Source organism: Pantherophis guttatus, chromosome 3 (assembly GCF_059756535.1).
Source record: "Pantherophis guttatus breed Tessera chromosome 3, ASM5975653v1, whole genome shotgun sequence".
NCBI classification, from domain to species: domain Eukaryota; kingdom Metazoa; phylum Chordata; class Lepidosauria; order Squamata; family Colubridae; genus Pantherophis; species Pantherophis guttatus.
The window spans coordinates 71,463,251-71,489,162 of NC_142065.1; the positions used below are offsets into that span (position 1 = coordinate 71,463,251).

Sequence of the window (25,912 nt, forward strand, 5' to 3'; positions counted from 1 at the left end):
TTTAAGACTGGAATTAGAGTCCCACATACCCTTCAGGAGCATGTGGGGCTTTGAGGAGGTAGAGCTTAGAAAGGGCATAGGGCAGTGGTGGGTTGCTACCGGTTCGCCCCGGATTGGGCGAACCGATAGAGGCAGCAGGAGGCTCCGCCCACCCGCCCGGACGCTTCTGCGCATGCGCCCACATTCCCACAAGTGAACCAGTAACGACGGGTTTTGAAACCTGCCCCTGGTTTAGGGTCAGATAACAAAAGAAGGAAAGAGATATGGAGCAGTGATGTATCCAGAGCTGGGGGGAGAGGGGGCAGGCCTAGCACCCTGGCAGATGAGAGAGTCTTACTATTAGTTGTTGGTTTCTGAGTGTTACAAATGCTGAGCACTTTGGCTTCTCAGTGCTGTTCCATATGTCCCATTTAAAGACTGGAGCATTCCTAGCAATCCACAGCATTATTTGCGCTATGTTTTATAAACGATCAAAATCAATTTGTCTGCAATTTTTCCCTCTGGAAATTAGAACAATTTCTACACAATTTTTAACATAGTGCAGGCAATGCATTAAATGAGATAAGGAGCGAATTCGGACATAAAATGGCAGAAATACAGTTTTATTCTGAAGCTTTATATTTGCTCTTGGAAGATAAATATCTTGTACTTCATAGGCAGACCTACTTTTGTATTGGCTGAAGATGCAGGTCACTTCTTTTTAATTGGGATCTCTGAACTGCTGACCTTTCTGCTACTTATGCGTAGAATTTCTAGGATGGCAGCCAAGATGACTTTAGTCATAAACAAAATAGGGTATCCACTTACTTCACAGGGTTAGCCATGTAATGTACTCCCCGCGACAGAACGTCTCACATAGCAATAGGAGAAGGAAAACATGTTTCCTCAAAAGCAAGTAATATGTTGGATCAATGCCCCCAGCTAAACTTTGCTTCCTTTTTTTTTTTTTAAATCAAGTGAAGATACTAATAATCTGGGTTTTTTTTAAGTGCTCAAAAATATATACAATGAAACAGCAAACTATGAATCCACATGAGAATTGTGTTTTTTTTTCTCCTCCCTTTAATTCCTTCTGGAACTCAATGTCATAAGGCATTTTCAACACACATTGTGTGTAATGATGGGGATTAGGATTTTTTTAAAGGGCGAATCCATCAGGAAGAGCTTGCCTCCTTAATATTCTATTAAAAATCACCAAACTTTCTTTAATGGTTTATTTTCAATATACATAACTATCATTGTGTTCTTTGTTACTTGCCTCCACTTTTCCTAGTTTTTTCAGGTAACCTTATTGGAAGGGTAAACATATATGGGTCAACTCATATACTGTATGCTTTCTAGAGTGCATTGGGATCTTTTTCCCAGAAAGCATAAATAGGCTTGTAGCTTTGAAAGTATTTTTTCTGGGAATGCTTGCTGACACCATGGCAGGCAGACTAGAGCATTTGATACTCTGTATTGGAACACAGTCAAGTTGATGAAAGGATCCCAGCAACTGTAAAGTTGTTTACAAAAGTTTGAGTAGTCCAAGTAGTTTTTTTTTTCTATACACACACATACATTCACACACACACACGCACAAAAATATGCAGATTACCATCCTAACTTTAGGACCCAAAAACTTTCTGTTAGGGCTGTGGCCAAACATTTTGATTCCCTTTTGTGTTTTGGGTGTCTTAAGGCTTCCAGGAGCTCATGATGCTTGTTTCATCTCTTAAAATACTTGAGCTTGCCTTTTGAAAACAGGCATTTTTAGAGTGCAGCCCTCTATATGTGGAAGACAAAGCTTGGTTCATTCTTTCAGCCTATGGAAATTGCCCATCTCTGTTCTGCATATTGCATAATTTGCCAATATTTCAGATGCTAGAGACAGGGCCGTTACAGAAGAAACACATAACCCTTCTACAGGAGATAATTCAAAATCTAGTCTGGTATTGGCTTCACCAATACCAAGTGTCATCCACCTTCCAGGATCTCGGGAAAGCTTTCCTAGCATCTTTTCCTGAATTCTTGCTAAATGGAGATTCCAGAGGCTAAATCCACAATCTTTGACAGGGAAAGCCACAGATGATATTCTACTGACTCAGTATTTTTCTCTCTAGCACAAGGTTTGTTCTGTGTTGCAATCTGCAGAGTTCATGCACCGAGCAACAGGATAGCTCTTGGAACTTTTTTTTTTAAAGGCAGGATAGAAATATGTTAATAAGATATTAATATAATTATTATTATTCAAATGGGAAGCCATTGCAGATAAGATCATCAACCCTGTTTAATATGAGTACTATATGAAGTGCTGTTAGTACTGAAGATGTCATCTTTTCCAAAAGAGTGAAATAATATATAGAGTTTAGTGGCACATTCGCCTAATGACATTAATGAAGACAAGTTTTTTTCTTTCCATCTTAGGTACAAATAGATATTTTCGAAGAATCGCAACAGATATGGGTCTAAAGGCTGTTTTTGTTGACTGCACCAAACTGGAATGCCTTGAGGCTGCAATTACACCAGAGACCAAGGTAATAAAATAACATTCCCAGCATGACTGTACGGCAGACTAGAATTTCCTGCAGTATATACTGCAGGAAATTTGGGTTGTGTTGCCTTGTTTGCTAAATGTGAAAGACATCTATATCACATAACTCTCATCTCATGCATATGGTTCAGCCTGTCTCCAGCCACCAACTTGGATTTGGTGAATTTATTTAGGGACAGAATGTTCAGGAAGGACAATTTCCTACAGATATAACTGTACCTATAGCCGTGATGGTGAACCTATGGCATAGCCATATCAGTGGGCACGTCAGCTCAGCTCTGGCACACATGCACGCGCCGGCCAGCTAATTTTTGGGCCTTATGGGCCCACCAGAAGTAGGGAAACAGGCTGTTTCCTGCCTCTGGAGGGCCTGGGATGGGTGTGGGGAAGGCCTGTTTTTCTTTCTCACCTGGCTCCAGATCCTCTCTATGCATCTGGGGAGGGCAAAAACAGCCCCCCCCCCCACTCGGAGGCCTGAAAGGGCCCATTTCCCAACTCCTGGTTGGACAGGAAGTGACTTTTTTGCATCCTGAGAGGCCTCCAGAGGCTGGGGACAGCAAAAAACGTCACTTCCTGCCCAACCGGGCGTTGGGAAATGGGCCCTTTCAGGCCTCCAGACGGCCTCCGAGGAGGACGGAAGAGGCTGTTTTCGCCCTCCCAGATGCATAGAGATGATTTGGAGCCAGGTGAGAAAGAAAAACGGGCCTACCAGGCCATCATTGCCAGGAGTGAGGGGCGAGGGGGGGTTGCGCATGCATGTGCAGGGTGGGGTGCATAGAATTATGGGTGTGGGCATGCACATGCACGAACCTTCTCCACCCCCTCCTCTTCCTGGCACGCGGTGGAAAAAAGGTTAGCCATCCCTGACCTATAGGAATGGCTACCGCTCATGGGTGTGGAACTGATGTTATTCTTCCAATTCTCAGATCAGCTTCAAAGATTTTGTATCATGCATGAATAAGTTTTATGTTTGGTTACAACTGATCAATGCAAAAATGTTGAAAGAGATTAAGATAACATAACAGAATTATACAGGTATTCCTCGACTTATAACAGTTCATTTAATGGCTAATGAAGTTAAAACAGCACTGAAAAACATGACTTATGATCATTTTTCACACTTACGACCATAGCAGCATCTCCATGGTCACGTGATCAAAATTCGGATGGTTGGCAACTGGTTCATATTTATGATGATTGTAGTGTCCTGGGATCATGTGATCACCTTTTTCAACCTTTTGACAAGCAAAGTCAATGGGAAAACCAGATTCACTTAACGACCGTGCTATTAATTTAACAACTATGGCAAGAAAGGTCGTAAAATGGGCAAAATTCACTTAACAAATGTCTCACTTAGCTACAGAAATTTTGGGCTCAATTGTGGTCGTAAGTCAAGGACTAACTGTACAGAGTATGCTGTGTTAAAGTCATCTTGTTTGATACAAGAAGGGGTGAAAAGTAAATTTAACAATTGATGTCTTTGCCAATATTGGTAGGTACAATATAAGCTGGAGAACATTTGTCTGTCATGCTAGAAGACTGAGAGAAAATTGCATGTTTTTCCCACCATCCAAATGTGTTATAATCCAACTGGAGCAATACAGATTTAAAAATGGTTAGAACCCTGCCTGAATCTTCACAATCATTTCCAGGACTTTCATAAGAATCTCTAAAACAAGTGAAAAAGTAATATCAGGCTTTTAAGTGCAGATGGAGGCTTCTAAAGCTTTTTAAAACTCTATGAGAGGCCAAAGTAAGTTTTTTAGTAGCTTCAACATTCCAGTTGAGCTGATGAAAAAAATTCTTCATTCCTTTTTAAAAGGTTTGAAAAATTCAGTATCCTGTATTGTTGAGGCTGCCATGTTCCATGTAGATCCCCCTTGCTGCTATATTTTTTTTTTCACAATGGGTCTGTGAGATAGGTTTAGTGACTGGTCAAGATAGTAACAAGTGAGAATCTGTTTCTTTCTAGTTGTAGTCCAGGTTTTAGCTTGTTCCAGGTGTGATTGTTGTTGACCTCATAAGAAATAATGCAGTTTATTTTTTCAGGACTCTGCCCAGTGAGCTTCCTCTGTCTTTGGCTGACAGTTTTGAACTTATAGTGTTTTGCCAAATATTTCTTTCAGTGGGAAATACAAGCTAACTCTGCAGATTGTATAGAACCGTGATGGCAAACCTATGGCATGCGTGCCACAGGTGGCACGCGGAGCCATATTAGTGGGCATGCCAGGTCAGCTCTGGGGTGCATGCCCGTGCCAGCCAGCTGATTTTCGGGCCTTCTGGGCCCACCAGAAGTAGGGAAACAGGCTGTTTCCTGCCTCTGGAGGGCCTGGGGATGGGTGGGGAAGGCCCGATTTTCTTTCTTACCTGGCTCCAGATCCTCTCTATGCATCTGGGAAGGGCGAAAACAGCCTTTCCCACTCCCTTGGAGGCCCTACGGAGGCTGAAAGGGCCCATTTCCCGACTCCCGGTGGGACAGGAAGTGACTTTTTTCCTGTTCCCCAGCCCCTAGAGACTCCTAGAGAGGTTCTGGAGGCTGGGGACAGCAAAAAATGTCACTTCCTGTCCCACCGAGAGTTGGAAAATGGGCCCTTTCAGGCTCCGTAGGGCCTCCAAGGAAGTGGGAAAGGCTGTTTTTGCCCTTCCCAGATGCATAGAGAGGATCTGGAACCAGGTAAGAAAGAAAAACAGGCCTACCAGGCCATCATGTGCCAGGAGCGTGGGTGGGTGGGGTTGCGTGCACGTGGGCATGTGCGCGTGACCCTCCCCCGCCCCCCTCTCTCCTGGCACACGATGGCAAAAAGGTTAGCCATCACTGGTATAGAACAAGATGCACTTTTGGGTTAGGTAGTTTTGACTTAATTGTGGTATGGTTAGATAGGGCAGTCCTAGTGCCTATAAGTAGCACATTTGCTGTATAACTCTTTGGGTGAAATAACAGGGGGATAATTTCCTCCTCCTTGCCCTACCTTAACAAGATTTTTATAACTCCAGAGGCTCTCTGTCATTTAAACTACTCTAGTCTTGATTCAGTGGCTTCTTCCACGTAGAATTGAAGATTGTGGCCTGTGAGCTACTAAGGCAGTAGAACTGACACATAGATATTATCATGGGATGTACAGATAATTGGAGATAACTATTTGAAGGATTTAGAACATAAAATTGGGCAGTGTTACAAAATACATAGAATCTTATATGCAATATCAGAACACGTACCTGTGGAAACCACATATAACAAGCCAGGAGCAAGAACCATTTTTTTCCTAACTTTATGAGAATGTATTTTGCATGCCTGCACTTTCTTATGCCTACAGTGCATCTATAAAAAAAGAAGGAATGAAGAGAGAGGAATGAAGAAAAAGACAGAAAATTCTTATCTGAACAGTTGGCAAGCAAAGATTGCAGACTTCTTTGATTCGAAACGAACTGAGCCATTTCCTCCCAAATTGCTTTTTTAAAGTGCGTCCTACACAATTCAACTCTGTTGCATGATAATTATAGACAGAGTTGAAATATTTAAAAGTTTTAAATATATTTCCATGGAATCATTTGGGCTGACCAACAGGGCCGGATTTAGATTGAAAGAGGCCCTAGGCTATTCCACTTATGAGGCCCTTTCACCAGTGGTGGGATTCAATTTTTTAACAACAGGTTCTGTGGGCGTGGCTTAGTTGGGGGTGTGGCTTGGCAATCATGTGACTGGGTGGGCGCGGCTAGCTGGTCACATGACTGTGTAGGCGTGGGTAGCTCGTCATGTGACCGGGTGGGCGTGGCTATGTGCATAGACTTTTTTCAGAGGGCTGAAAAAAATCATTTCTGACTGGGCCTCGCACTTTTGACCGGTCCTCACACTTATGACCATCCTCACATTTATGCCCGTGCAGCTTTCTTAACAACCATGTCACTCATTTCACAACTGCTTCTCTTCACCATGGTGACAAGATAGGGCAAAAATGTAAAATGTGAGGACAGTCGTAAGTTCGAGGACTGGTCAAAAGTGCGAGGACCAGTCAGAAATAACTTTTTCAGCCCTCTGAGTAGTCCATATGCATAAAAGGATACAGCAATAGAGAGGGATGAAGGAAGGGAAGGGAAATTAGAGTAGGAGAGAGAGGGAGGAAGAGAGGAGGAGAAGGAGAAAGGAAGAGGAAGTAGGGAGGAGAAGAAGAGGGGAAGGAAGAGAAAGTAAGAAGGAAAGAAAAGAGAGGTGGTAGGTTTGAGGAGAAAGATTGCTGTACAATAAAAAAGATGAAAGGGAAGAAAGCCAACCCCAAACAAATATAAAGATATTAAGATAAAGAATGAATTGTTAAACTTTAAAGAATAAAAGAGAACAAATATGAATAAATAACAATAATTAGAAACACACATACAAACATACAATGTATTTTCTTTGAACAGAGTATTTGGCCGGTTCACAAATTTAAACAGTGTTTAGTCATTTCAATTAAATTTACAAATTCTATATTTCCTTTTTGCCATATTTATTCCTCATCTATTTTTGTAAAAAACCAATATTACCCTCATCCTCATCTCTAATCTTAATCAAATTCAATTTTTCCCTTCTATATTATACCCCTTCCCATTGTCATCTATTTTTATATCCATCCTCACATTGGTTAATTATGTAATATTACAGTTGTTTAATATGAATTCAACATTTTAATATAAATCAATTAGTTATATAACTACCGTTTTTGTATATTAATCAATATGAACATGAATATTCCAATTATTTCCATGCAATCCAATTTCTTACAAATCAATTAATTATATTTACCAATAATAATAAACCAAATAATTTCCCCCATATATTCCTCCAAACCACAACTTAACCATTTCTGCTTTCAACACAATATACAATTAATAGTATCTCAATTATTACAATTCCCTAGTTAAACAGAGCTTTTTTTCTTTTGTGTTTTAAAATCTCCTCTTTTTCCCTAAATTTCCTGTTGTTTGCACCTACCTTTTTTGGTGAGGAAAAAGAAATCTGCCTGCCTAATTTTCCAACGTGCAAAGCCAACAGCCTGCTTTACTTTCTCTTTCGTTTTTCAGTATAGCTAGGGGGGAAAAAATCAGCACTCTTTGCAAGCAAGGAGCAGATCCGTGAGCAAAACAGCTGAGAGCAAATCAGCTGGAGGTCGGGAGCCGATCTAAGCAAGGGCTAATTAGCCTATGCTGAAGCTCCGGGGGCCAATAAAATTACAAAAAAAACACCGAACCCTTTGTTAAATTGCTGGCTCCCCCGCCCCTCGCCCACCACTATTGATTGGCAATAAATAGTGGTGCGGAGGGGCGGGGCAAGCCAGCAATTTAACAAGGGTTCGGCTGCACCACTGGCTCTAGAGCGGCCCTTTGAAGCCCCGCGGCAAGAATTTGAAGTTTTTTTTTCCTCTAGCCATCGGAGGCAGCAATAGATGGGGAGTGGGCGGGGTAAGCGAACGGCCGGCGATCCAACAGAGCAGAGAGGGAGGGTGAGTGAAGGCTGGAAGCTGCTTTCTCCATCCGGAGCCGGTGGGGAACCACGTGGCAGCCCACGTGGATCCCAGGCAGCGGAACTCAGGCTAGGGAATGGGTGGGCAATTGTGGCTCTTTTACAACCTCTGGCCTTCAACTCCCAGAATTCCTCAGACAGCCAAGCTGTCTCAGGAATTCTGGAAGTTGAAGTCCACATGTGGTAAAAGAGCCACAATTGCCCACCCCTGGCTACGGTAGGCTGGCACCGCGCGGGTGGGAGGCGAGGGGTGGGCAAGCCAGCAATTTAACAAAGGGCTCGGCCGAACCCCCTAGAACCCCCAGAATCCCACCACTGTGTAGGCCCCTCTTGATCTTGAGGCCCTAGGCTGAAGCCTAGTTAGCCTATAGGAAAATCCGGCCCTGCTGACCAATATTAAATAATGAATTTTCTTCATTTTAGGGAAGTAGTAACAAAATAAGGAGTCTTATATGTGAAAAAAAAGAATGTTGTCAACATTATTTTGTAGTGTTTAATGTCTTACAAAAAGTATTAATGAAAAACAACACTATTCTTTAAAGTGGATACTTTCCAATAATATATATTTAATATCCTTCTCTTCCCAAATTAACAGCTTGTATGGATTGAAACTCCAACAAATCCAATGCTGAAAGTTGTTGACATTCAAGGATGTGCAAACATTGTTCATAAACACAAAGGAGTTATTTTAGTAGTAGACAATACTTTTATGTCTGCATATTTCCAGGTAAGTCAATTTTTATTAGTTTGCTTTAGCTGCTTTTATTAGTGTAGCACATCTCATCTATTAAATGCTTTGCATTATTTTACTTTTATGACTCTATGATTCACCTTTTTACAAAGGGAAAAATAACAATACTACAACAACCTGGTAAACATTGCAAAATGGCAGAAGTAGGATATGAAATTGGTTACTCAAAATGTATTGATTGATAGGCTTCTAAATCTTAGCTGTTCTAAACAGCCTACATAATATACAATAAACCATTATAATTACACAATTAGAATGCTATCACCAGCTGCAACAGTGCAAACAGCTAAGGAATGTAAACCCATAATAAGCGAGGATGATGTTTTAATAGCCCCAAGAATTATTTAAAACGTATTTGGGTGTGAAAATGACTCTTGATTGGCATTGAAAGGATTGTGCTGTAGGCCTCAACCAATACTTTTGGGGAAGGCATGGCACGTCACTATCAACTATGGTCACATGTTTCATCTCACATGATAGAACATATCACAAAGGGCTTGTATGAAAAGTTTTGGAAAGGGCAGATATTGGATAGAAACAGCAGATGTTCAATAGAAACATCAGGAATCCCATTAATACTTGATTCTCTTTTACAGAGTAAAGTAATAACTCTAAATACACTTTACTGAGTCAATTCCATTAGGCATACAGTGGTGGCTTTTATTTCTGAATTAAGATACAGTGGCTGTGCTGAGGACCAACAAATATAGGATTGAAAGATGAAAGTGCAGATGTTCTAATTTAATGTTTTATTGGAAAACAGGAAGTGTTGTCATGACTGGTAATAACAGGGCTACATTGAGACAGCCTTTAGAAAATGAGGTGTCAAGTGGTACAATTTTAATTCCATAGAATCACAGCATTGTGACAATGCGGTGAGTCTATAATCTAACCATTTTACAGCTAAACATTCCTAACAGAGTAGCTAACATAATAGAGGGAAATAATTCCACTAAGACAAAGTGCTGCAGAGTGCAGAAGAGGATGAAATATATTTATTTGTTATATCAATTTATATAGACTCCCATCTCACCATTGCAGCTCTAGGTGGTGTGCATAGGGTTAAACCCACAAAATAGAACATCGATACTCTGACATAACATTCCAATCATGTGATCAAATGCAGTCATGCTTTCCAAAAGCCATATTTTGTGGGTAGAAGAGTTTCCATTGCACTTAGGCCAGAGGCCAATCTGATTAGCATTGAAACAAGAGGTTGCAATTAATTATGTTTTACTACTTTTTAGAATGAATCTGTCTATCATCTCTTTCTCTCTCTTTCCCCTTCCTCTCTCTCCCATGCAATATCTTTAAATCTAGATAATACATAACAATACGCAAGAAACTGAATTACCTTGGCAGGTTCCCTGACTTCTGTCTAAATATGGAATACAATAAATCCATGGAGCTTATTAAGCAAAGATTAGAAGATATTGAATGTCAGCATGACTTAGCAGGAGTCCCAAGTTAGATCATCACCTCAGCGATTCAAGGGAACCACAGCCTGCATGAAAATTATTTAAGCTATCCTTTATCCACTACCGAAGGGCATTTTCCAAACTATGGTTTACTGCCCTCCCCTTTTACAGCCGTGAATGGCAAATATAAAGGAATTCATGTAGCATTTAGGCAACACCCTTGCGTCTTTGGTGTTGAAATCCTGGAACACATTCTGGGCGGAAGTGTGTTTTCAACTAATCCGCCTTTTAATGGGAAGATTGCCTGGCTGCCCTGATCGATGTTATCTAGAAATTCTGTTAAATAGCAGATGTCCTGAAATCACCTTGGTAATTGTTAAGTTTTGTGCTTTAGCCATAAGGCTTTGACATATCCAGACTTGTTAATGTAAGTACCCTGTATATTAAACTGTTACAATGCTATTATGATTTTTGATTATACTTGATTGGTTTTATACTGAACATTAATAAAAATGATGATGAAAACAGAACACCGTGAATAAATAGGAAAAATAAATGGCAGCTAAGGACCAACCCAACTCCATCCAAGAAAGGAAAACTCATAGTGACAGGCCTATCTAACCTCTAGACCTCATGCCTGAGGAAACATCTAAGTCTTCAAAGAGATAGCAGAAGAGATTCTTAAAATCCCATCTGTGTGTGTGTGTGTGTGTGTGTGTGTGTGTGTGTATGTATGTATATGTGTGTGTATAAAAAAAACTCAATATAGTGAACCTACCTAGTACTCCTTCCGCCTCCTATTTTCCCCACAACAACACCCTCTGAGATCAGTTGGGCTGATACAACAAATAGGAAAAGAGAGAAACTGAACTCGAACTGTTTTCACTTCCTGTTTCTTATTGTTTATTCTTTCATAGGTGATGCTCAAATTTAATTTCCCTTTAAACCTTTTCAGATTCGCATCAATGAAATGATAATTGGCCTTTTTCTCAATAGCCTAATCTCTGCATAGCAGGAATTACTTGAAACTTGTTTGCAATATGCCTCAGTATTCATTGGCAATTGCTATTGATTTTATCAACAGAAAATGAAATAAATCTCTTGTTTTGTTCTGTTGTAGCGTCCTTTGGCTTTAGGAGCAGACATTTGTATGTATTCAGCAACCAAATACATGAATGGTAAGTAGCTAGACTTGCATGTTATGTTGATTTTATTTTGTAGTAAGATTAATAACGCTTTTTATATATGTTCAAATCTTTTTAATACACATTAGATTTTTATTATATTCATTTTGAAAAGGAAAGTGAAATTATATAGTTCATAATGTAATTCATAAACACATAATGTGTTTCCTAATATAGTGTTTGTAGTCAGTGCTTGTGGCTCACATTAATTTTCTTTAATGTATGTTTAAATATATCTAAAATAGCTCAAGGTGAAGTTATATCTGAATATGTACCATATTTGCATGGATATGTATAGTGTATTTGCATTTTTAATATTTGCCCTGTAAATTAGAGAAGTGCTTAAAAGCCATATTGTTGATCCAGGACTGACAGAGAATCTTTTTTCTGCTATTCTGGTAATTTGGGCTGTTTTTGAACATCATCTGTGCCTCCTATATCCAACATTTTTTCAAAAATGTCTCTTACCTTACCTTAGAAAATCATGCCATTCCACTCCCAAAACCGTTGTAACCAAGTGTAAGTTTTAGTTCTCAGCTAATCAGCTTTAAAAAGATGATAACCACAAGCAGAAATTGAAATTTCATTGAATGAAATTTGATTTCATTGAATGATAAAGGCAATAGTGTCTGTAAATGGATGGCCCAGTTTCCACATCACATTTACCCAGGCTTATTGTTAAGCAATCAAATACTTTGGCCACCTAATGAGAAGGAAGGACTCCCTGGAGAGGAGCCTAATGCTGGGAAAGATTGAGGGCAAAAGAAGAAGAGGACGACAGAGAATGAGGTGGCTGGATGGAGTCACTGAAGCAGTCGGTGTGAGCTTAAATGGACTCCAGGGGATGGTAGAGGACAGGAAGGCCTGGAGGAACGTTGTCCATGGGGTCGCGATGGGTCAGACACGACTTTGCAACTAACAACAATTGTTAAGCAAACATTACAAGAAATAACACAACTCTCTGGTTCTTTCATCTGTGGTATCATAACCTAAGCTAATGTGAAGTGGGCTCACTAGACTGTCGCTTTTCCCACTTGTTAGAAACCCAAGAACAAGGTCATAAGCAATCTAAAATCAAATGATGACTTTGATCTCTGTTGTTTTCCAGACAAATAAAACCACAGTTCAGTGTTTGGTTGTTATTCCAATTTAGAATAGCCACAGATGCTCATTAGTCTACTTGTGGGAGAAACCAGTTGTGATGAGCAAGCATATTCACTGCCTCATTATCAACCTACTTGTGTGATATTTGAATATGCTCAGGCATTTTATTTAAATAAATAGGACTGATCACTTGCCTGCTTATATTTTCAGGACACAGCGATGTTGTAATGGGATTGGTTTCACTAAATAATAATGAACTTCACGAGAAACTCAGATTCTTGCAATATTGTGAGTATGAAAAGCAAACTCAAAAGTGTGGCTTGGAGATTTTGTAAAATAGCTATGCTTGACATCCATTTAGTGTTTTAAAAAATCTTTAGCAAAATGTATTCATTGCCTGTTTAATCAAGTCACCTTCAGTACAGAAAAGACATGTGTTATTTGGTGTTTTGTAATTTTTTTGTATTTTTTAACACTTATAGTTTTGAACACTTTGGTGCTACTTGTTGGAAAAAGAAAATAATTGTAAAGAAAATCTAAATTAAAGTTAATCTAAAAAATAAGTACTGCGGTGACTAAAAAAAATAGTTCCTCCAGTCAAAATAGATATGACTCTGCAGACGTGTACTTGAGATTTCCTATCAATTTTGTGGTGTATTTCAAAACAGTTTCAGAACATTCCCTTTAAAAAAAATCTGGGCTAGTAGTGCAAATAGTGTGTGATTTAATCTTCCATTTTTGTATTTTTTTTAAGTCAAAATTATTTTCTATCTCCTATGAGTCTACTGTTACATTCATCCCTCAGTAGAAGTTCACAGATTGCATCTTCTTTGGGCAGACATTATTATTATTTGTTAAATGTATTTGCCGCCTATCTCACTGTGGGGCTACTCTATGCGGCTAGACATATTGTGGCCCAAAAGCCAGTTTGGTCTAGTGGTTAAGACACCAGACTAGAAACCAGGAGACTGAGTTCTAGTCCTGCCTTAGCCATAAAAGCCAGCTAGTGACCTTGTGTCAGTCACTTTTTCTCAACCCAACTCACCTCATAGAGTTGTTGTTGTGGGGAAAATAGGAGGAAGGTGTGTTGGATATGTTTGCCACCTTGAGTTATTTATAAAAATAATAAAGGTAGGATACAAATAAATACATGAAAAATAGCTCCTCTTTCACAGATTGCAAGTTTGGATATTCTGTCACTTGTGACAGCCAATCCTTATGGAAATAAAAATATAATTATAACACATTAAATAACTAATATTTTAACATGTCAGCTACAACTGCCTAATTATAGGTTCTGTCTTCTATCCTGTGTTTTTAGACCAAGCGGGATGCATGTGAAGCATAGAAAGCCATAAGTCTGATTCAGTTCTGACTCAATCCTTAGAATTGCTAACAGCTACAAGGTCACACTAGAAGATGCATTTTGGAATCAGAGCTCTGACTGTATTTTAATAAGAGTTCTGATTCAAAATGCATGTTCTACATTTTGAATTCATGCTTTGGGTAGTTGTTGAGTAGAAAAGCAGATTAATTATTTGGAAGACCTCAATGTGGTTTGTTCTGAATGTATAAATATATATTAAAGAATCATCAAAATAGCGTTTGGCCAGTTCCATAAAATGTTTACTGCAAGGAGTTCTCAGAATATGGATTAGGGGCAACTGTGGGTCACGAAGAACATGGAGGGTGACAATAATTTTTTTACCTGTTGTCCAAGTGAAGTGGAGGCAATGTCAAACCACAACCTGGATTTTGCTAGTCACTTTGCCTGCACCAGCCAGCAGTGGGTGATTATTGTGTTGCAAAGTGTGAGAAGCTCTGTGATATACTGATTCAAACTTGAATATTTAAAAAATGATACATGTATATCCAGCCCAATGCTGACACCAATGAAATCATGAGTGGATCAAACTCATTTATCACTTTATTGTCAACTATTTTATGTTGTTATTTTAACTCGGGGAATACCTCCGTTCTGACCATTGGCATACTTTTTGAAACAAAAAAACGATTTTAAAAAATGTAATATGCTGGAAAGAGAATAATATCTGTTTTTTCTTTCATAGCCATTGGAGCAATTCCATCTCCTTTTGATTGCTACCTTTGCAACCGAGGTTTAAAGACTCTGCCAATCCGCATGAAACAGCATTTTCACAACGCAATGACTGTGGCGCAATACCTTGAGTCAGATCCAAGGGTTGAAAAAGTCATCTTCCCTGGTATGTAGTCCTCAGATAACCTGGAAGTCTTCCTAGAAGGATTTTTGTATTCTATACTGGGCAAGACCTGATGAGCTACCCAACTAAAACTCCAATCTTTTGCAATCATTGTAAGCCTCCTTAACTTGGTTTCTCCCATATCCACTTCATAGTCATATCTCCTCCTGCTGCATATCATCTTGATTCCATAAGTCATTGATTCCATTTTAAACACATTCCCAAAGGGCTCTGAGTGTTACTAAGCAAAAGTCATTATGAAGCAATGCCCCCTTTTCAATAGATTTCCTCTGAAGGGGAAAAGGAGTAAGGAGTATTGGAGAAAGATGGAGGGATTGCAGATAAATGATGTCATCATCTTTGAGATGCCCCCCTATAGTGCTGTTGGTAAGATCAGGCACTTAAACAAAAAAAGCCTCATTTGGAAACATCTGCATATGTCAGCTACTGAATGTGTTTGTCTGAGTTAAAGTAATAATACAGGCTGGGTTATTTGTATAATATATGATTCATTGCAGGATTACAGTCACACCCGCAATATGATCTGATGCAACGTCAGTGCACGGGCTGCCCAGGAATGATTTCCTTTTACATCAAAGGAAACCTTGAAAATGCTTCTCGATTCCTTAAAAGCTTAAAGGTAAAATTTATTCTTGTAGACTGCTTTTTTTTTTTAAAAAAAATTGATTTATATGCCGCCCTTCTCCGGAGACTCAGGGCGGCTTACAATGCGTTAAGCAATAGCCTTCATTCTTTCGTATATTTTATACAGAGTCAGCTTATTGCCCCCACAAACTGGGTCCTCATTTCACCTACCTTAGAAAGAATGGAAGGCTGAGTCAACTTTGAGCCTTGGAGAGATTCGAACCAGCAGAAATTGCAGGCAGCTGTGTTAATAACAGGGTGCATTAAACCACTGTACTATCAAGGCTCTTTTAAAAGAGCCATGCCACTGTCTTGTGACTCTGTCAGGAGTTTTGTACTGTACTGTGGTCTTTCCTTCTCTGCTGAAACCATTGTGGGTTTTGAGCATTTGTAGGAGCTCCCAAAATGTAAATAGCCCATGTAGTTATAGGAAATGGCACTAATGAAAGGGAATGGAATGAGTGTATCCAAATGAATGGGAGTCAGGCGATGTGAGCCATGTAATAGCACTCCAGAAGCCTCTCTGCCATCTTCCTCCACAATTATAAATGGTGCCTGGAAAGCAAAACAGCTTTGGCTGATGTAACAGTGTCGTGCTGCTTTTGAAATCTGAAGGCACCAAGCTAAAAAGTGGAAGATTGTGAATTCAAGTCCCACCTTAGCCATGAAAGCCAGCTAGAGACTTTGGGCCAGTCACTCTCTCTCAGCCCAACCCACCTTGCAAAGTTGTTGTTATGTGGAAAATAGGTTGGGGAAGGTATATTGGACACAGTTTGTTTGCTGTCTTCGGTTATTTGTAAAAATAAAATAAAATAAAGGCAGAATTCAAATAAATAAATTATACATTTGACTTCAGAAGTCAATTCATTGATTTGTCAACATATATCATTGGAAAAGCATTGACTTGTAAATATAGCTGTGCAGTCAAATTTCTTGTTGGGTATCTACTAGCTGGGCATTATTTATCTTGGTTTGTAGCCACTGGCTGTGGCAAATGTGATTTTGTCAGTACCTGCATCCAGATTAATTTACGTTTAATTAGATGTTCTGTTTGGTGACAATATTTGAGAATATTGCAAAACCATCCCAAGAATCAAGAGCATGGAAGACGTGAATTCTAATTGGGATTGGAACTGGTAAGAATATGTTAATAATTGGAGTTTTGAGATTACAGCACCATTTTATCAGTAGTACAATGTTTCCCAGTCTTCCTGACTTCCAGGTGTGTGGATTTCAACTCCCAGAATTTCCCAATTAGTATGACTTGGCTGAATATTCTGAGAACACAACTCCCACACACCACCAATCTCATTATCCAGAATGATTCTGAGTGGCATACAATACAATAAAAATAGAGATATAACAAAAATTATAAACATGAGGACTATTAAAGTTACTACAATGGAATAGTTATCTGCATTCTTAGTTGACACCAGTGAAATTTTTCAATGAAAATAAAACTGATTTTCTGCGAGGCTAATGTTTTGCTAAATGGAAAGTCCAGTGTTCAATCATTACAAGGCTTGATGGAATTGTTTTGACCTTTAAACCTCCTCCTTCAAAGATTGAACCTTACCCACCTTGTAGTGTACTATTAGTTTAACTCAGGAGTGGGCAACTATAGACCCTTTACTACCTGTGGACTTCAACTCATAGAATTCCTGAATCAACCATGCTGGCTCAGGAATTCTGGAATTTGAAGTCCACAAGTCGTAAAGTTGCCACAGTTGTCCACCTCTCTTGGAGCCAAAATACCAGTCTTAAAAGAGCAAGTCGTACTTCTGCTCAATTCTTAGTCCCAGATCAAAGTGTTTTTATTGTCAGTGTATGAATAAAAGTCAACTAACTATTGAATCATAGTCACACCAATTTGAGATAGTAACCTAACTTAAAATGTAGAGAGCAGGCCCCTTTTTGTTTCCGTGCCTAAGGTAATACATTATACAATCAACCCAACCTTCTGTCTCAAGGTCACTCCAGTCTTGCTGGCCACTGAAACTCTGTTAAGTAGCAGCATCTTACTGTTCTTCTGTGCAGGCTTTGACAAGTTTACAATGAAAAGGAATTTCACAGCAGAAGATCCCTGAAAATACCTGAGATCGCCGTATACTCTTCAAAATAGTACTAGCTGAGATCTAATATGTGAGACACTTCTGACCCTAAAAAAAAAATAAGGGGAAGAAATGGCCAGAATATCAGAGAGTGTTTTTATGCTATCATTGTTTCTACACTTTTGCCTGCAGGGCCAATATTGTCGTAGCAGAACAGACAATATTTGCAAACAGCCTTTCAAAGAAAGCATTATTTTTCTATCAGATGAGGCCATTCCAATCTGCATGCAATGAAAGAGCATCTTTTGCGTTTGATGGACTTGTCCTGAACTGGGTTAGATTCTTGCCTCGTGTTTTGATTAAGTGTGTTGCATTTCTTGCATCTCTGTTATTTATTTTGCAAAAAGAGTTTCTTTTGTCTGCTCTGTCCGTTTGCTTTTACTAGGCTAACATGCAATTACGTTTGCATAAGAGTAAATGGCATTTCTTAAAATTTTGAATTAATATTATTTGAAATACAATATAATTTTTATATTTCTTGTTCTAGCTTTTTACCCTTGCTGAAAGTCTAGGAGGATATGAGAGTCTAGCAGAGCATCCGTAAGTAAATTTTTCTGGCATCCCTTAATAAAAGTATTACACTGATGTTTATCAAAATATTTGATACTTTAATATTCACTGTGTATGCTCCAACTAAACAATATGAGTTTGCTTATATCACCTTTGCAATGTTTACTTGGAAACTGGATCTTCTTGTTCACTTTTATGGATGTTCCTCTTCCATAAGTGTCATCTTTTCTGTGATAAAACACTACCATTCTTCAAATATCTAAATCAGTGTTTCTGAACTCTAGTGACTTTAAGATGTACGGAACTCATCTCCTGCAATTCCACAACCAGGATTGCCAATTTTGAAAAACACTGATCTGAAGATCAGAGAAGTACGTACAGCAAAGGCTTGCAAAAGTTAGGTTATAGGGATGATCAGACAGAAGAGGAAACCAAAATCTGTTTAACTTTGCCCCCCAGAATATTAATGGAGGTAAATAGATCCTATGTTTCTATATATTTTACACCAGACCTGGGAATTTTATGATCCCTGTGCTGTAACCAGCCCTTTGGCCATCTCTGGCCGATGTGAGGTTAATCAGAAATTAGAAATCAAATATAAATAAGATGTAACATGTATTCTTACCAGTAGTAGCTAATCAAAACCATATAATTTACTACTTTTTAAATAAAGCAGTAAAGTTAATATTAAGCAGAATTAAGTTCAGCCTGTTGGTTCAGCTGTTCACAACAGTTCCAGTTTCTCATATGGCCCCTTGAGAAAATTAACTACCTACCCCTGCTTTACATGCTTACTCAAATAATACAGTGGATTGAAAATAATAACATTGGAACAAGGATTAATGCTTGAAGTTCTTTGCTTAGGAGTCTCTGGTAATACAATGCCAGCCATAGCAAGTTATGTAGAATCTCTTCTTGCACAATTTTAGTCACACTTCCCCACATGGCAGTAGACACCTACCTCCCTGCTGTTCTAGGAGTTGCAATTTCCTACTGGCTTTGTCACTCACTCTGCTGGGAAGTTGGTAGGAAGTTGCTTCACCTAATGACTGTGGGACTTGATTAAAAATGGGAACCAGGGCTGCAGGGATTGTATCCTTTAGCAGTGGAAATTTCAGTCCCACCTACCATCATAAGTTGAGAACTACCTAGATGTAAATTCACCCATTTCCTTTTCCCAAAATTCACACTTTATTGCTATCTATGTTTCAGTTCTAAATGAGTACATTTGCTATTTAGAATTTTTAATTGACATGTGCTTATACTTAAACACAGTACAGTACAAGATCTAGTTTTACAGGTAAAATTAACATAATATTTTTTATTATTTATGAAATACATTTTAAAAATCCTAGTAGAATCTATATTAAAAGGGGGTAAGTTCTTCCTAATAACGTTTAGTCCAAAATGTTGAATATTTTTTTATAAGAGTTTTTTTCATATTCACTACTATTTCTCTTACCCTAACTTTCTAAAAAAAAAAGTCAAATATTTTATATTGATCTTCAGGAAATGTAAGCTAATTTTTTTGATTATATTAATACCAGTAACCAATAAGCTATGCTGATAAATATCTGAAGATATCTGAATATCTTCAGAGTATCTTGTTCTCTCTACTTCTCAGACTTCCCTATCTCGGTACCTTCCAAATGTGTCAGGCTATAACTTTCATTAGTCATAATGTTAGTTCTATTTACGTTAGTGATATCATAAAGTGAGTCATCATCTAACGAGACCCAATTTTATGTTCATTTTTACCATTGTTGTTAAGCAAATCATCACAGTTGTTAAGCAAGGCTTGTTGTTAAATGAATCTGGCTTCCCCAATTGATGTTGCTTGTTGGAAATCTGTTGGGAAGTTCACAAATTGTGATCGCATGAACATAGCACACAATGTCAGTGGAGGAGGCAGATTGGTGCAGTTCGCAGACAATTTTGGGGAAACACTTTGTCAGTCTATAATACTTATCATATATACTTTCATATATAGTTTTATACAGTTTTAATAAGCTCTGTATCTAAAATAATGAGAGACAGTTTGGTTTGGTACCAGGCTAGAAACCAAGTTCTACTTCTGCCTTAGGCTCACAGTCAGCCATATGATCTTAGGCCAGTCACTTTTAATCAGCCCTAAGAAGGAGACAATAGTAAACCACTTCCAAAATCCCTTACAGAGAAAAATTTTAAAGTGGGATTTGTTCTTCCTCATTCCATAGATCATTATTTCTATTGGTATCCTCAAGATTAAAAACCTATTTAAATCCTCAAATTTAGCCTATCCACACACATAATTTAATTTCAAATGCCGCTTGCTAGTTTTAAGACTCTCCTGATAGAGGTTGTGTAAAAATGGTTTATTATTGGAAGAATAGCTCTCCTGTCTTCAATAGTCTAAAATGTTTATTTCAGACAATGTTATTTGGCATCTTAATAATAGAAGCCAGTTTTATTACGTTTACTGTATTTTCTGGAGTTAGCTGGTATGTTTCCCCTTATTTATAATTCTGCACTCACAGACTATTTATTCTTTTCCAGGGCAATCATGACTCATGCCTCAGTTCCAAAGGAAGACCGAGAGGTCCTCGGAATATCAGATACTTTAATTCGCATATCTATTGGATTGGAAGACTCAGAAGATTTACTAGAAGATTTGGACCAAGCTCTGAAAGCAGCAGTAAGTCACTTCATACAGTATTCACCACATAAACCACAAAATATTTTATTAAGTCCATATAATTCTTCTATATTTTCAGGAAAAATAGTATTTTTTAAATAATTCTGATATTCCTTTGGCCAAATATCTTGGGGAAAAAAATAGCACGTTTATTTAATCAGGATGTACAGCTGCTTTAATTTGCATGTAATCACTTAATTTCACTTTCTTCCTAATTACTTTAGCGTGGGAAGAACATTTTTGTTACTTAAAAAATCAAGCAGTCCAAATAATATCATGGTATGGCATCATATAGATTTCTAGGGGCATCATGCTGAAAACCTAAAGTTGGAATAAACATTTTTTTAAAAAATAAACATTATTTTTGCTTGAAAAGCAATGATAGTCCGCCTAATACTGCGGTTTGCAACCCACGGCTTTGGAGCTGCATGTGGCTCTTTCATCCCTCTGTTGCAGCTCCCCTGTTGCTGGTTGGCTCCACAATTGATAGGGTTTTCAGTTAGGACAGGTATAGGAAAAAGGACGCCGTGCTAGGAGGAGACTCTATAGTGTGGGAACCAGACTTCCAGTCAGCAGAGGAAAAAGGACGCCATCCTAGGAGGAGACTCTATGGTGGGGGAACCGGACTTCCAGTCATCTCCAGAATTGAACAGGAGGCTTCCGGTTAGGACATTTGTGGCCCTTTGAGTGTTTAAGGTTGTCGACCCCTGGCCTACTGCATGTAGTGATTAAAGTGTTGAATACAAATGGGGAGACTCAGGTTACAGTTCTCATGGAACTAGCTAGAAGACCTTTGGCCAGTAACACCCTCTCAACCCTAATCTATTTCAAGGTTTTCAGTAAGCAAGCTGAAAAACAAACAACCCCTCCTCCCATTTTTACATAATGCATAGATAGCTTTGCTGTGTGAACTGCGCATACATACTACAAAACACGTGGATCCTGTGACCAAGCAGAACAAATATTAAGAACAACAACTTGCAAACCAGTCAGAATTACTTTGATGTTTATGATAATTGCTTGCAAAGATTGTCGGCTTCATTATTCTATTAGATTATAGTTCTTTTCATGTGGTGAAACAAAGCAACTTGCCCCTGAAAGCCTAAATGTTCTGCAGTCCTTTCTGTGTTCCAAATGTCCCTTTTGACAATTGAAAAACACTGAACTGATGCAATTTCACTTGTTTTCTCTTTCTACAGATTCCTGATTATAGAATCCGTAACTAGGATTCTAAACTTAAACTTAAATTTTGCAATTGATTAATTTGCAAAGTAACGAAGGAAGAAAGATTAACTTGGCTGCTCAGTCCTTCATGAATTTCCACTGGATTTGATTTATGGAAAATGGAGAACACATTATGGGTACTTGTTGATATCCTCAGCTCACTGAATCTGCAAAGACTTTCAAATGGACTGTTTCATAATCATTTGCTTCTTTTAATTTTAAGAATCAAAACTGTCCACTTTTACTATAGTGGTAGCTTTCAGATTACCATGATTCACATTCAGGATTATGTCCTTGCAATTACTTGATAATATCTATATTTATTCAGTGTATGCTGATGTAACTTGGGGCTGAGCTAAGCTGCAAATCATGGCTACAGTTTAATAATGCACATTAAGACCTTTAAAGATTATAAAGTGCATAAATATTGTGCACTTTCAAACTAGTGCTATGTCAGCGCATCAGATTCCCCGTTCACTATGTATTCGTGACGGTTATAGACTAGTGAAGAAATGAATCGAAGCAAACTTAACTTCTGAAAATGTGAGTCTGATAAAAGCTTAATGACCAGACCTGTTATTTGTCTTTACTGTGCAATACTGCAATATTGAAAAATGAAGCAAAGTTAATTACAGAATATCATATATGTTACTTTTTTAAAATGTTGGATTTGATTTGATGTCTCTTTTGATTTAGCATATTATATGTTTGATTTTATTTCTTGTCTTGAAAGTCTGAAATTCTTAGTAAGTTAATTATTTGAGATTAAGTACTGTTTCCATAAGCAATACTACTAATATATTGATTTTAGGTCCAATTTACTTGAACAGTTGTTTAGATGAAAGAAGGTATGGAAATCTAAAGATTATAGTTTCTATGTGCTTGGCCTTGTTGTGTTAGTTTCATTATACTCAGTCCTTCAAGAAATCTTGTGATAAGGTATTGGGAAATTAGATATTAAAATATGGAATTAAACCAACAATTGGGACTTATCCAGGATAATTTCTAATCTTGTATTTATTGAATTGCACTCTCTCTTGTCAACAATCTCTGCATGATTCTGGTTATTCATTCGTACACACTCACACAGATAAAGAAACATTTTCAAATGTAATTCAATTAAAGGAATAATTTGCAAATACTGTGATTAGGGTATCAGTGATATTGAAAATTCTGCTCAACTAAGGAAAAATGCTACCATCTCCCAACTCATCATGGAATCCATATAAGGAAGATTGGAGTAATTCATTGAAGTAATTCATTGAAGTAATTTTACATGACAAAAAAGGTATGCATATATTGTTCTTGGTATGATCATGGCCAATATTTGCTACTACATCTCTAACAAACTTGAGAATCATTTCAATTATGATGGAATTCTGGAAGAAAATCTTTATGATATCCAGAATGAATCCCTTGATTATTCCTATTTTGTGAATATATACGTATGTGCATAACAAGGAGGAAATTTTAGCAGGTCACAACATGGTAAAAATTGATTCTAGGTTCAAGTTGGAGCCAAAGAAATATAATACAACTAGAATTTAGAATTTCATTATTAAAACCAAGATGGTTTCTTCTGTCTGTAACTATGACCAAATGTCTTAATCTATTCTGACATTTTCTGAAAGGAAACAGTAATCTGGATGATATTAGATAAATTCATAAATAATATTTGCTGTGATTGTGGATCAATATTTTGGAGTCCAAAAACATTGACCCACAAAGTCTATGGAGATTCTCAGTCATCCAGATTATGGTTGTCCCAAAGGTGCTTTTTTTTCAAGAGGCAACTGGACTTTCTGAAGACATATTTGTTTGAAGACATTTTGCTTCTCATCCAAGAAGCTTCTTCAGCTCTGACTGGATGGGGGGAATGGAAGGATTTATACTCCTTGCAGACAGCTGGTCATTTGAAAGAAGGGTTAAAGAGGCCATTTATGTCAAAATTGAACAGCCCTCTCTCAACAGAGGGGGAGGGATGTTACATCATCTATCTCCAATCTACAACACAGTCCTTTCAACAGTTCCAAGAAGGCTCCACATCCATTTGCACCACTCAGGTGACCCTGATGACACAGATAAATCTCCAAATGACCTTAATGACCCGCTAAAAGAATGCAAATGACCAGTTGTCTGCAAGGAATATAAATCCTTCCATTCTCCACCATCCAGTCAGAGCTGAAGAAGCTTCTTGGATGAGAAGCAAAACATGTTCAAAGAAAAACCAGAAAGTCCAATTGCCTCTCGAAAAAAGCACCTTTGGGATTGACCCACGATGTGTTTTCCTAAGTGTTATTTTCCTGCAATAGTCATGAGTGTACTTATTCCGAACTTGCCTGTTTTAGAATGAAGCTTGACAACAAGTTGCTTGTTTGAATGAAGATTTTTTTTTTGTTCAATTAACTTGTCTTCTTGAGACAGCTTAGAACCACCCGTAATTTCCAAAGGCTCTTTTTTCTCCTCTCAGAAAAGAGAATAACTTCACAATGACTTTAAATATAGACAGATTTATTTATTTATTTATTTATTTATTTATTTATTTATTTATTTATTTATTTATTTATTTGTTATATTTCTATACCGCCTTTCTCCCGTAGGACTCAAGGTGGTGTACAGTCAAGAAAAATATAGATACACAAACATCATAAAATTGCTAATTAAAATTATTATTATAACATAGTTTGGCCCAATTAAATAGAACCTAAAATTAGATAACATTTTTAAAACATTCACATCTTCATATGTTTAGCCCCGCCTGTTAGAACATCAGGGTTTTGAGGGCACGGCGGAAAGCACGGAGATCAGGGATATTTCGTATCTCAGGGGGCAGTTCATTCCAAAGGGTTGGAGCTCTCACAGAGAAGGCCCTCCCCCTGGGAGTCACCAGTCGGCATAATTTGACTGACGGTACCCTGAGTAGTCCCTCCCTGTGAGAACGAACTGGTCGGTGGGAGGCTATTGGTGACAAAAGACGGTCTCGTAGATACCCAGGTCCTAAGCCATGGAGCGCTTTAAAGGTGATAACTAACACCTTGAATCGCACCCGGAAGACCACCGGGAGCCAGTGCAGCTCGCATAGGAGAGGTGTTACATGGGCGCAACGAGCTGCACCCATAATCACCCGCGCGGCTACATTCTGGACCAGTTGGAGCCTCTGGGTGCTTTTCAAGGGGAGCCCCATGTAGAGAGCATTACAGTAGTCCATAGGGAGGTGACTAGGGCATGAGTGACCGTGCGCAAGGCGTCCCGATCCAGAAAGGGATGCAACTGGCGGATCAGGTGAACCTAATAAAAGGCACCCCTGGCCACAGCCGTCAAATAATCTTCTAAAGATAGCCGTGAATCCAGGAGGATACCCAAGTTGCGGGCCCTCTGTGGGGAGCAAGATCTCATCCCCAATTGTCAGTGATGGTACCAGCTGACTATACCGGGACGCCGGAAGCCACAACCACTCGGTCTTGGAGGGGTTGAGTCTGAGCTTGTTTCTCCCCATCCAGATCTGCACGGCCTCCAGGCAACGGGACATCACAGCAAGGGCATCATTGGGGTGGTCTGGGGTGGAGATGTATAGCTGTGTGTCATCAGCATACTGGTGAACACTCACCCCGAAACCACAGATGATCTCGCCTAGCGGTTTTACATAAATGTTGAACAGAAGGGGTGAGAGGACTGACCCTTGCAGCACCCCACAAATAAGGTGCCTTGAGGTCGACCTCTGCCCCCCTGCCAACACAAACTGCGAACGGTCAGAGAGGAAGGAGGAGAACCACCGAAGCACGGTGCCCCCTATTCCTAACCCCTTCAGCAGATGCAGTAAAATACCATGGTCGATGGTATCAAAAGCCGCTGAGAGATCTAATAGGACCAGGATAGAGGAGCAACCTCTGTCCCGAGCCCTCCAGAGATCATCCACCAACGCGACCAATGCCATTTCCATGCTGTATCATGACCTGAAGCCCGACTGGAACGGATCCAGATAGACAACTTCATCCAGGTATCGGGGTAGTTGTCACGCCACCACACTCTCAACAACCTTCGC

The 25,912-nt window shown here is 38.8% G+C and overlaps 1 protein-coding gene across 1 annotated transcript in view; it reads left to right on the forward strand.

Moving 5' to 3' along the window:
- Window positions 1-22,862, forward strand: part of CTH (cystathionine gamma-lyase) — a 28,638-nt gene extending 5,776 nt beyond the window's left edge. The window contains exons 4-12 of the mRNA XM_034433205.3: window positions 2,407-2,516; window positions 8,626-8,757; window positions 11,320-11,377; window positions 12,698-12,775; window positions 14,557-14,709; window positions 15,225-15,346; window positions 17,950-18,002; window positions 20,508-20,646; window positions 21,846-22,862. Coding sequence (XP_034289096.1) covers window positions 2,407-2,516; window positions 8,626-8,757; window positions 11,320-11,377; window positions 12,698-12,775; window positions 14,557-14,709; window positions 15,225-15,346; window positions 17,950-18,002; window positions 20,508-20,646; window positions 21,846-21,872 — 872 coding nt within the window. The 3' untranslated portion in view covers window positions 21,873-22,862. The remainder of the gene's footprint in view (window positions 1-2,406; window positions 2,517-8,625; window positions 8,758-11,319; window positions 11,378-12,697; window positions 12,776-14,556; window positions 14,710-15,224; window positions 15,347-17,949; window positions 18,003-20,507; window positions 20,647-21,845) is intronic.
- Window positions 22,863-25,912: the final 3,050 nt, after the last annotated feature.